The sequence below is a fragment of the Adiantum capillus-veneris genome, chromosome 20, assembly GCF_014529385.1.
Source record: "Adiantum capillus-veneris isolate H3 chromosome 20, ASM1452938v2, whole genome shotgun sequence".
NCBI classification, from domain to species: domain Eukaryota; kingdom Viridiplantae; phylum Streptophyta; class Polypodiopsida; order Polypodiales; family Pteridaceae; genus Adiantum; species Adiantum capillus-veneris.
Genome location: NC_140950.1, coordinates 29980736 through 29994273, shown reverse-complemented (window position 1 = coordinate 29994273; position 13538 = coordinate 29980736). Strand labels below are relative to the sequence as shown.

At 40.9% G+C, this 13538-nt stretch overlaps 1 protein-coding gene across 1 annotated transcript in view; it reads left to right on the top strand.

Moving 5' to 3' along the window:
* LOC147432304 (putative membrane protein At3g27390) overlaps positions 1-8862 on the top strand; it is a 119256-nt gene extending 110394 nt beyond the window's left edge. Inside the window, exon 10 of the mRNA XM_086492269.1 lies at positions 8049-8862. Within this exon, the coding sequence (XP_086348395.1) occupies positions 8049-8331 (283 nt within the window). The 3' untranslated portion in view covers positions 8332-8862. The remainder of the gene's footprint in view (positions 1-8048) is intronic.
* Positions 8863-13538: the final 4676 nt, after the last annotated feature.

The window sequence follows — 13538 nt, the reverse complement described above, 5'->3', positions numbered from 1 at the left end:
TCTCAAGTCCCAACTCCTCTGGCTCTAGCTCTCTAAGCATCTCCTCTGATGTGTCATAGAAGACTGTCTGTGAGCTCTGCCTGTACGGGCATTGAAATCCCCCAGGAGTATGATGTCTCCATCTCTGGAGAACTCCCAGATATCATCATCAAGTACAGAGTAAGGAGACTGTTCTCTGGGTGAAGCATATACTGAATTGCTGGGAGGAAAATAGCATATGGCGATGTACAAGAAACGTCCAGTCTCTGCCCTCAGCCTCACCCACAAGTATCTGGCCTGATCATCTCTCTGAACTATGTGCAATAGTGGTTGGAGCTCCTCTCTGAAAAGAACTGCTACACCTCCTGATCCTCTAGTCCCATGCGCAGTTCTGGTGCACGTCCTACAAGCTGTCTCCCATCTGTATCCTGACATGTGCGGCATCAACTGTCGTGGAGTCTGATGAGTCTCTGAGTAGAAAACAATGTCTCTGTCTCTGAAGCTATCCTCAAAGGCCCCCACATCAAGTCTATACGAACCATTACAGTTCCAAACTGCCATCCTGAGAGTGGTCCCATAGGTCTCGCACCGTCATGTAGAGCGGTGCTTTGTAATCACTACTCGTCCATTTCTGTAGAAAGCTAACTTCCCCTTCTCCCTTGCTGCTATAATCTCTGGCATGACCTCTCTCATATGTGCAAGCTGTGAGAGCGTAAGATCATCTCCTAAAAAGATACCTGTTTTCTTGAGGGTTGGCCTCTTCTTTAAAAAGTCTTTCTTTTCTTCCATGGAGGGAAAGCGCAAAATGAGAGCCCGTCCTTTTGAACTCTCCCCAATACCTTCACTCTTCTTGCCCACTCTCCAAGCTTGTGTGTGCGAGGGCTTCTCCACCCCCATCATGGACATGAGGCTCTTCACCTCTTGGTCCACCTTATCTGAATCTTTTAGGCCGGTCACTCTCACGTGTAGAGCGCGTACCCTTCTTCGTTGTTCCTCTTCTAGTGTTTTGTTGATGATGTCGGGTGTAGTCGGAATTTCCTTGCCCTTTCCCTTCTTGACAACTTCAATCCATTTTTCAGCCTCCTCCATTTTCTTTTGCGTTTTGGAGAGAACCTCCACCCATGAGGTCTTCATTTCTCCTTCCTCCTTTATTTCTTTGACTTGTGCTCGTATACTATTCAACTCGTCAATCATTGATGGCTGAATTTCCCCATCTTCAAGGCGTCTTCCCTCTTTGGTTTCGTCTAGTTCCTCCCGAAGGGCTGAGATGCTACTTTTTTAAGCTTGAATTTCATCCCGGAACTCCTTGCGTTCTAGTTCCCTCGCCTGTTCCTCCCTCTTTTTCCATTCGAGAATTAAATTCTTCTCTTTCTTCCACTCATCCATGTGGGCTTTGCATTCTTTCAACTCCTTTTCAATGGCTGTCATCCTCTTGCTTGTGACCATGTAGTGCGCCGCCATTTGTCTTGCCTTATTTGTTTCACTTTCTGAGAGAGAGGAGAGAGCAACCTATACGCACCGCATTATGCATACATATGTTTCCCCATTCAGCCTACATGGCATATGTTTGCTTTCTGTATGTGTCAATTTGCAATTTCTGTGAGCTCTGCAGTTTCCAAATTCCTTGCAAATAAATCCCTGCAGGTCTGCGGGCAGCAAATGTAGAAAACTGGTGAAAGAACAGGTCGCTGCAGCAAAATGAAGGTTCGTGTGCTGAGGCACTTGCTGTTGCTGTTGCACCTGCTCGCCCTTCTGCTGTTGCACCTACACGCCCCCCTGCTGCTGTGCCTGCGTGCTCTCCTACAGTTGTACCTGCTGCCGCTACACGCCCCCCTGCTGCTGCGCCTGTGCGTTCTCTTGCAGTTGCACCTGCGCGAGTCTGTCAGCTGGGAGAGAGAGCCCCTTGCAATTGCACCTGCTGCTTACACGCCCCCCTGCTGCTGCGCCTGTGCGTTCTCTTGCAATTGCACCTGAGAGAGAGAGAGAGAGAGAGAGAGAGAGAGAGAGAGAGAGAGAGAGAGAGAGAGAGAGAGAGAGAGAGAGAGAGGCTCCCTAGGCTCCCTTTTTAGCCATCACCAGCCAAAAAACACCTGATTTTGCAGATTTAGGGGCGTGCCTGGGTTTTTGTTGTAAAAATACGAGATTCTTGTGGCGCCAGTGTTTTAGATTTAAAAATAGCTGTAAAAGGTGATTTTTACTGAAAATCAGCTCTAGAGAGAAAAACTCTGTTTTTAGAGAGAAAATTTTGTCCAATTCTAGAGAGAGAAAGTCTGCAGTATAGAGAAAATCAGAAATTCAGATTTAGAGAGAGAAAATCAGCAAATTCTAGGAAGAGAAAATGAGTGCCTCTAGGGAAATTTAGAATCTAGGGAGGATTCTGGTCGCGAAGGATTCTGGTTTGACAAATGGACCACCTTTCTAGAGAGAGAGTGTGGCTGATCAAACGAACACAATGATCAGTTGAGTCTATGACCTCGATGCAAAAGCCCTAACCCTAAAACCTGTCACAACTTATTTTGCACCTTTGCGTGATGAATTAGGCAAGGCAGAGTGAAGATGTGGTGATGGTAGAGAAGGCCCTTTCTCTCTATATAATAACTCATCTCTTCCTCCAACGTTGCTCCATAGAGTTTGGCCAATGTGTCGCAAATTATGATGGTCTGGTAGTTGCTCAGGTCGAGTGTCACAAGCGTGAATTAAAAAGAGAAAGTGATAAAGCGAAAACAACCTCTTAAGCTAGCAAGCATTTGCATAACAAAATTCTAATTGTCACGTGCGCATTGCGCTTGAGCCACGTGGACAAGTTGCTAGCATCAGTCTTAGGGTAAAACTCCCAATACTGGGGCACCCCCGTTTTAAGGACTGGCAAGGCTTGAATATGAAGACAACGTGCGGACTCGTGGGGAAGTACAATCAAGCATGGGTAGTTGATAGCTTGGTTGGCCTTATAGCTTATGAAGAGAGGTATAGGAATCCGTCAAGATTTCAGCCATGGATGAAGCATTAACATCAGGATTCCGGATGAGTGTATCAAGAACTTGATTGTTGGATCCTTTCTTGTTCGGGGTCCAAAGTCAAACTCTTACATAAGCTCAACCCATCCAGCCTTTTGGCCTTTGAGATTGCCCTGATCACGAGCATATCATGAAGAGTGATGATTAGTCTATGCAACAAAGGTAGAGCCATACAAACAATGTTGTCACTTCAGAGCATGGACCACGACATAAGCTCTTTCTCATACATTGGATAACGCATTTCAACGTCAGAAAGCTCCGTGCTTTCAAACACAAGAGGACGTGCATCTTGACAAATTGCTACACCAACTGCATAATCACTAGCGTCCCATCTCAACAACAGTCTCATCCAAGCCGAAACTCTTGATGCACTATAGTGAGATTCTGAGAAATCATGCTTCACAGATGCAATACAATGGCATGCCAATGCAAATGCCCACATATGCACAACTCACAGATGCATTCTTGTCACAAAGTGATGACGTGGTTGCCAAAAACCCTAATTCTATTGAAACCCTAACCCTAAAACCAAAAATCCTAATTTTGCTTGAAACCCTAACCCTAAAATCAAAAACCCTATTTCTGCCCTAACCCTAATCCTAACCCTAACCCTGATTTGCTGACATGGCGGGCTAACACGTGGCTTGTTGTACAAACATCAGCGTGATTTACGGAAAGCTGGGCAGCTTTTTGGCGTTTTTTTTCTACGCAAATTGTTGAGAAAGAGAGAGAGAACCCTCTTTGCTTTATTTTAGCAAGAGAGAGAAAGAGAAAGCCTCTCTGCTTTATTTATTAAAAGAAAGAGAGAGGAAGAACTTTTGCTTTATTTTCAAAGCTTTTACTTGAAGCTTTTGATTTCAGCTTTTGGGGCTCTGCTTATAGCAACCCTTGTACCTTTAAATATGTGAGCAGGTCTCTCACAACTCAAAGCATCTGGACGCAGAGTCTGAGTGTGAGCGCCTACTCGCACTCTTGTACTTTGAACTTAGATTAATACAAAAAGAAATACCGAAAGGGGCGCCAGTCTTTGGGCCCAATATCTCTAGGCACGGAACTCCGCCGGGCCAGTGTCGAATAAATTGTGAACTGTGAACTGTTATGAAGTGGTTATTTGGTGCTCTCGCGGTAGATTCTTGACTTGGAGTGTCCAAGTCTGTTACAATTCTCATATACATGAATACATAAGGTCCATCCGCCAAGAGTGGTTCAAATGTATGAAATCAAGACTCTTGCTTGATTGTATAGGAGATAACAGCTGTCCAAGCACGTGCTTAAGGCAGGATCATTTTTCTGGTCCATCCGGCCAAGGTGGGAAAAACCCTCAGCCAAGGCGGGAAATTTCATGAATTCCAAACAAGTCAAATATGTTCATACAGAAGCCAAGCAGATGCAAACAAATTTCATCAATATCAAACAAATTCAGACAGTACCCAAACAAGGTTCAAATAGGTCCAAACAAACTCAGACAAGCTCAAACAATACCCGAACAGTATTTCAGAATAGGTGTTCAATCAATGATCAAACAAATAGTTCTCTTCGTATTTATAGGAGTGAATCTCAGTTTTCCGTACTTTCAAGTCTTTGTGAGTCCATCTTCCTCAATCTTGTTACCTGTTATTTGTAAGAAAACAACAAGAGGATCAACAAGAGTGGTTCTTTTGTGCTTATGTATTTAAGTAAAACAGCAACACACACACACACACACACACACACACACACACACACATATATATATATTTACACATATATATATATATATTTACACATACATATTTATATATATTTACACATACATATTTATATACACACACACACACACACACACACACACACACATATGTATGTATGTATATATACATACATACTACATATAGATATATACTCGTTTGCTGTAAGGTGCAACAGAATGAATGTTTGAATATATGTATGTATGTATTTACACATACATATGTATATATATATATACACATACATATATATATATATTTACACATACATATTTATATACACACACACACACACACATATGTATGTATATATACATACATACTACATATAGATATATACTCGTTTGCTGTAAGGTGCAGCAGAATGAATGTTTGAACTTTGCTCAAGATGAGTGCTCCGAACTGTGCTCAAGGTTCCTTTTCGTTCTTACGGAAGGTAGAGCCTTCCGTTCTTAATGAGAGAGTGCAATGATCACAAACAAAGTGAATGGACACTGTGCGTGCAAGTGTATGAGACTGAGAGATAGAGAGAGAAGAGAATACGACACCGGAGATGTTGTCAAACCCTCCTCCGAAGGCCCCACTCTCTATGGCGAGAGCGGTCTACTTATGATTGCACAAATCTCTACAATGCTTGGACTTGCCGACAATGTCGACGACGATGAGGACGACGACGAGACGGGCTGAAAACTGAAATCGCTAAGGGCTGAAATCTGCAAATCTTTATCTGCTGGATTCTGACTCTATGTTGGTGACGATGTCGATGACGACGATGCAACGACGACGCGCTGAAAACGCAGATGCTGAAATCTACGTTTTCCGGGCTGAAACTGTAAACCTTGCGGAAACTGACCGTATGGCGAGGAACTGCTGCGGGAAGGTGAGGTCTGCGAGGTTCGGGGCTTGATCTGCGGTGTCTAAGGGCTGAAAACTGAAAACGCTGATGGTTCTTGATGTTTCGTCGCGGTAAATCTGCAAAACGCTGGGGCTGATCTGCAAATAAAAAACGCTAGGGCTGAAAATGGCTCTGCTGTCGCCGGATGGCCTGCAACTGCAAAACGCTAGGTCTCTTGCTGAGTCTTCTGTCGCCAGGAATCTGCAAGAGCAAAAACGCTGGCTGATCTGGAGCAAAAACGCTCGGTGGTTGCTATGGAGCAAAAACGCTAGGGCTTGGGGTTCTGTTGAGAAGTTGCCTGTTGAGCGAGTGCTCCTGCTGCCTCTTCTGCCAATTAGTGCTAGTCTAGGTTTTCTTATATACTTACTCAATTTGCCCTACCTACTTTCCAACAAAAGTCACTTAAAAATAACAAGTGAAAAATGTCAAAAATAGGGAAAATAGGCTAAATGCACTAAAAAATTCCCCTGAAGGATTCTGATGGGAATGCTTATGATCATGCTGTGTGCACCTAGAGGATATGCATCTACACTAAGTGACTGGGCATGCACTGTCTGCGAACAGACTCACAAAAGTGCTAGAACACTTCTAATCTAGACTGACTGGACTGATTGAACCCTTGTTGTGCTGTAGCTTGTCCATGGACACATAGGGTTGGTGACTGGACTGGCTGAACCCTTGTCGTTGTCCACGGACACATAGAATTGGATGTGTCACGTGACATTTGCTTGGCTATAAGCGCAACAGCCAATGCTCTTATACACTAAAACAGAAAGGGCACCACGTGCTAACGGAATAACAATTGGAACAGAATTTAAGACAATCGATACAAATTTGGTAACAGTATAGGCATTTAAACTGAAAGAACACTTCATGAACACTTGAGACAAGACACCGAATGGTGGAGTTGAACTCCCAGATGCACCGGCCCCCCAACTAGGTGCCCCTTGTGGTATTTCCCTATTACTTATTTTCCAAACACTGTTGTCATGAGGAGCACTCGTCCAAAAGTTGAATGATTTGAAGCTTCACCAAGGTCCATATTTATAGGTCCTTGAACTCCTCCTTTTACAAGTGTTCAAAAGCACGAAAATCTATTGTTTAAAAAACTGGTGCTCCCAAAAGCTCAAAAAATCATGGAACGGAATTTTAGACAATCGATACAGATTTGGTAATAGTATAGGCATTTAAACTGAAAGAACACTTCATGAACACTTGAGACAAGACACCAAATGGTGGAGTTGAACTCCCAGATGCACCGGCCCCTCAACCAGGCGCCCCTTGCGGTATTTCTCTATTACTTATTTTCCAAACACAGTTGTCATGAGGAGCACTCGTCCAAAAGTTGAATGATTTGAAGCTTCACCAAGGTCCATATTTATAGGTCCTTGAACTCCTCCTTTTACAAGTGTTCAAAAGCACGAAAATCTATTGTTTAAAAAACTGGTGCTCCCAAAAGCTCAAAAAATCATGCCTTAAATAATTGACACTAGAAAAAGCAGGTCAGTGCTAGAGATGCCACGTCAGCCCTTCCGTATAGTTTCCCCGTGATTTGCGGCTAAAAGTCTGCTGCAAATGACGACGGAAATGCCGTGCTGCGTGCCTGGGAACTCAGTTCTTGATCCTCCTTTTCGGTGCGTCCCTGGGGCCTTGGCAGGTTCTCTTCCTCCTCCCGTCCGGCGTAGGTCATGCCATGTGAGCTTGTTCTGACATGAGTTATGACCTACTTATTGTGCATTATACTCATTGTGGGCTTTCCTCCCCTTGAGGCTTCCCACCAGTAATAAAAATAGTTATGCTTTCTTAAAAGAAAGAGTGTGCGCTCGTGCATGGAGGCATTTTGTTTATGTGCTTTCTGATTCTCTTTGTGCAGAAAATTTGAACAGGACACAATTTTTGTTATTATTGATTAGAATTTATTTCATGCACGGTGGACTTGCGCCAGTAATTAAACACAAGACGAGTTTATTCTTTGTTTGGTTTCACTTTCCAGTGAAAAAGCAACGAGTTTTAAGTCTACAAATCTGGCTTTGTTTTATTAAAAAAGCTCTAGTCAGCGTGCTGTATGACCGTTTTCATGAGCCAGTCACCAAAGAAAATTTAAGATACTGTGGTGGGGAATTGGGGTATATGTATTAGGATTCAGGAATCAGGGTTCTTGATCGAGGACCCTTGACCCATTTACAGAGGAGACTCCAATATTAAGAACACGAGAAGACTGCTAGGATTTCTTGAAGCTATTGGGTTTGGGTCACGTGAATCACGAACATCGGGTTGGTCTTGCTTCTGGTTCAACAATTTTACTAGCCTAAGTAGTTTAGTATTTTTGTGAAAGAAAAAACGTGTTGCTGTTTCATATGCATGTTGCCTTAGCTTAAAGGCATTTCCAGATTTTCTGCCTCGTCAAAGATGAACTAATGGTGCTGATTACAGGGTCCAGGGAATAGCAACGTCAGTTTCTCGATTGCCCACATTTAGACGCCGTTACCAAGGGGTAGTTAAACTTTTGATCACCTATGCACATGGAAATTTTTCATCTCCAGTTGGCAAGAGCAAGGGTAGTCCAGATACCAGCTTTTCATCGGAGGGCAGTGTTCGCTTTGTAAAGTCGCAAGGTGCAAGATATACTGAGACCAGCCCACACAGAACAATATCTCCAGGGAAAATTGCAGGAGGCAGTTGGTATTCTTCGGTGGATGACGACGATAGAGTGTGATCGACAAGAAGTGATTCACTGTATTGGCATTGATCCATTTTGTGCCTCCTTTGTTTTCGGTTTCGAAAGGAAGGGGAGAAAAGGTAGAGGAATGTTCATTGTTTTTGGAAGGGGTTTTTACCCTGCAAGGGGGGGGGGGGGTTTCTCAGTGTCTCTCCAATTTGGCAAGCCATGGTGGGACACATCCATATAGAGGAGCTTTGGAGATTGATCAATGTATGCATGAATTTTTTTCTGTAACAAGGTCAGAGCTTCTTGTATATAGTACATGGTGGAAATTACTCGCAGAAGAGTTTAAGAAGGGCAATTGTATGATGTCTTATGGAAGTTTTAGTTTGGACTTCACAAGATGCAGGGTATGTACTTTCCTTTTCCATGTCCAACCTAAAGGATATTTTTGTAAAAGTACCATCACATGAATCTGTAGAGCTCTTTATAAACATTGCTACAGACATGGAATTGCCATCCAAGTATGTAGACCTGAAAGACAGTTTTGTTGCTGATTCAAGAATCCCACATTAAGTAAGGCTACATTGAATGACTCGTAGTTTGTGTGCTAAGCTATATGAAACATTAGAAAACAAAGGTGCATGATGGCACAAGTTCTAGCATTACAGTAATACTGGGGGTATTGCTCACATACACAAGTATTGCTCCTCTCTCTCCCTCTCTCTCTCTCTCTCTCTCTCTCTCTCTCACACACACACACACACATGAACAAGGTGCAATATATTCACATACACATATTCAATCGTGCAACCCCCTTCCAAGGCAGCAAAATATGCGACGTGGCAAACTTCTTCGAGGCACTCCATCAAGACCCTTGATATTGAGCTCCTGGTTATACATACTTATGTGCGCCAACATACACATGCAATCATTCCTTCAATGCTTGAAATTGATCTCATATTGCACACCATGTGCGTCATGCCACCACATACACTTAAACATACATACACACACCTTCACCTACATGTGCATACAAGATGGATTACTAGATAATGGGTTGGGTTGTTGGTATCAAGTAAAAAAAGCACCATATTTGACTTGATTTGATGAAGGCATAATCGTAAGTTTATCGACACCCACACATTCAAATAGCACACACACATAACCTGATAAGACATTTTTGGATGACTACTTAATAGTTGAGTATCTAATTAGTGCATTCTATGAAAGATATACAAAGTGACTTCTCACACGCACATGTATAAATGCATATACACGCACATCTATAGAACACATTTTTGATTAGCTACTTAATAGTTTGTTAAGCATCTAATTAGTGCACTCTATGAAAGATATACAAAGTGACTTCTCACACACACATGTAAAAGTGCATATACATGCACATATATAGATGAACACATGCATGCACATGTTTACACATACATATACTTGCACAAGAATCTGAGTAAGCTATGGATCATTGACCATATTCCAGGCCGTGATTAAATGAAAACAAGACTATGTAGCAAGATAAAACTTTGACAAAAAAGGATGGCTTCAACGTCGACATTTTAGGTAGTGATAAAACTCTTGAGAGGATATGGTTACACGTTCTAATCTTGTGTTAAATCTTGTACATTATGGATTTTTCATGTCTACAAACACTTTTTAACAAATAAAGTCTTGGCATGAGGCCGTCTCTAGCCCGAATGATCAGTAATAAGTGAGCAGGACCACTAAATCGGTAACAATTAATAGGATTACCATATATCGATAGAATATGTGAGTTTTTTCAATGCTATAACTTATCACTTTGAAAGTATCAAAAATCCTCAAATGAGGCTCTTCAAAGGAGAGGAATGACTATTATTGAGAAAACAACCTAAAAGCAAACGAAACTCTTGCAAATTTATCTCAAAATTTTGCATTGTTTATGTTCAAAAATTTGAAAGTTTGTTGCGTGGTATATATTCAAATACATTCAATGGGTCAATAGGCCTAGCATAGAAAACATGACTATGTAACCTAAGCACCATCAGCGTGTTGGAGTATAATTATTATTTGACTTTTGGGTTTATTTAAGATAATAAGAGATCATTTTTGAATTTGATCGATATCTTGCTCACACATTCCGACTCCAATGGACCAAAATTCTTTGCTGGAATGAGTGTCATTCGGGATGCAAACAAAATTCAAGAAGTATGTAACAAGCTGTTAATTAAAGACAATCCTATAGCGATTAGGGACCCCATTAGGAAACTAGAAAACCTATTAAAATATATAAAGACCCAACACATCTTCCAACCATGGCTAGAAAAGCCAAACTACTCCCTCTTGCCTTTTATGTGGAGGGGAATAAGAAGAGGAGTTGTTGACTTGAGAACAACGAATAACAAGAAGACGAAATTGTATGATACTTGGTCAAACCATCACCCATTAATTACAGCCTTAGTTTTTACTAACTATGATCATTGGTTGGTTGGTAGGTATAGGTTTCTTCCTTCCAATCATGGGCTGCTTGGAATGTTTTAGACCATGCTAATGTACCAAGGAATTTTATAAAGAATTGAATGTCTTTATTATTGAATTTTTCGTGTATAATGTACAAAACTTTTTCTAGATAAGTGTATTCTTGATCAATGGTATCATGTCTTGTACACCATTTTGTAAAGATGAGATTTTTTCTCTCACACACACACACACACACACACACACACACACACACTTATCTTGAAGATAGTGTCTTGGCACAATTGGGATCTTGGTTTTCATAATGAAACTAACCATGCTCGATACATGATGACTCAGACTTTGAAAATCCGTGAATACTATACCTACACTACACCTCATAATGAGAACCATGGTTGTTAAAGACCAAAATAATGAACATCTAATATGTTCTTAGCTTCCCTAAATCATAGTATAGATGTAAAGGGATCACTACCAAACACAACCTACTCTTTTTGTTGTAGAGACTTAGTGACATACCTATACTTAGAGGCCCCTATGTTTAGGAGGCTATTTTGAAATGAGTGGGTTGGGCTCCATTCGATGATATCTTGAGGTGCATCTCTTGCCCTCTCTTTTGCTCGCCCTTGGCATTATCCCTTTATCTACGTTCTCAACATGAGAACTCAGGAGCACTCCCTACTTGTCGCAAGCCGTGATCTTCTCATTCTCACCTCCGCCTAGTGCATTCTCTACATGCTCGCGGATCTCATAATCTCCTTCTGTTGGTATGTTTTCTACATCTGCTCAACCTTGTTTCATCACCCTCTCTTGACGCATCTTCTGCGTGCCCATAAGTTGTTAACACACACACACACACACACACACACACACACACACACACACACACACACACACACACACACACACACACACAAGCGTACACACATAGGTACACACAGACATGCCCATGTTTCCCTTGTATCTTATCCATGATCGACAACCCTTCAAAGACATCATTGTGGCTGGCCTATCTACATGTATCGCATGATACTTTATCCAACAAAGACACACATACATGGAGTATGCAAGGCTAATGCCGGTCCAACATTGGTGAAATCATCACACACATGGGGAGTACCTTCGAGTCAAAAGCTACATCAATCTATACGTCCAAAATGGGCTGGCTACCGGATCTACAAGCAGATAGGTGCTGATGCACCTACTTAGAAGATAGTTGTGACATGCTTATTTGTTGAGAAATTTTCCTCGTAACTTGTTGGATTCGGATGTTTTGCAAAAAAAAGATACTAGTCATAATGATGAAATGGTTTGTGCCATGGTTATTCACAAAAGACCAAATTGTTGATTGGTTTCTTTATTAAAACCTTATACTGTGAGAATCATACTTTCAAGTCACATTTTTTTCCCAAAAATGTATGCAACTAATATCCTTAAAAAACGTAACGGTAGAACTTGGATTTGAAATACCACGACTTAGCATGTGTTTTTACAGTATGTAGGAGCCTTAAAGGGTCTTATGAGGCTGTGCCATACTCATTTGATACAGTTGCAAAGTAACTTTTTATGAGGTTGGTTGTGGTTGACTCTTACTGTGAAATTGGGTTTTGATCACATTTGATACCTACTACGTTTGGCAAGCCATAAACCTCCCGTGAAGGATCTTAATGTGAGATGGCATAAACGAATTGTTTGAAAAATTGATCTATTTATGCAAGATTCTGTTCGATTTTTGTTAAATAGGCGGTATTGTTTTTTTACATATTGAGATTTTGATTACTTTGATTCAAGCGCGAAATGGAAAAGCGACTTCTCTCAAGAATACATTTAACTTGACTTAGTTGGGAGTTACTTTTCTGAGTCTTGTATGCTTGCACAGAATTGACAATGATGGTTAAGTTTTATAGATGGTGGCTAGGTTCAGCCATAGACAAAAATTTCGATACTATATATGATTTTTGTATTAACCCTAATCCTTTTGTTGTGGGCCTCAAGGGATGTCGATTTCATAGAGCTTTTTGGGTATCTATTTCAAATTGCAGCAATTGGCGTCCAACATTAGTTAGATTTTCTTGATTTAAAATAAAAAATAATGTTTTGGAACAGAAAATACACACTTAGAAGTTATTGAGATTTCTTGCATGAAGTTTGATCTAGATTTAAACATTATACTCAAACTTCTAACATGATGAAGAGCATTGAATAACCTAAAGATTAATGTAGTTTTTTTAATGATTACATGAATATTTAAAAGTTTCTAAATTGTTTAAAAGCCTTAATCCTCCTGTGATGGTCTCCAAAGTGATGGCAAGTAATGTGGCTTTTTGACAAATTCTTTAGAATACAAACAAGATGCTGTCCATTTTTTTGCAAAGAAACCTATTTTTTTTAGCTTTGATGATACATTTGACATATGAGAGTCGATAGGGTAAGTTATAAACTAATTCTGTAGGTGTGACATGGAAAAAAAATGGACCCGGTGTTGACACATGTAATATACACACGCATAGCCAATTCTAAACTGAATGCTTTTGTATGGATGCAGGTAACAACTGGATCCTTCTCCTTGTAGGATTAGTGGAGGTTTGTCTGTAGGGATTGGATATCTTCAAAGTGGATCATATCAATAGCTATACTTGGAGAAAGGAAGCTCTACATCAAACATTTTTTATTTAGTAGAGGTTTAGGCTAAGGTAAACTATTACATAAACATCTGATAGGGTGTTATCCTTTGGTTATATTGTTAGTGTCCTTGTACATTTACCATTGCCCTTGTCCTTATGTAAAAT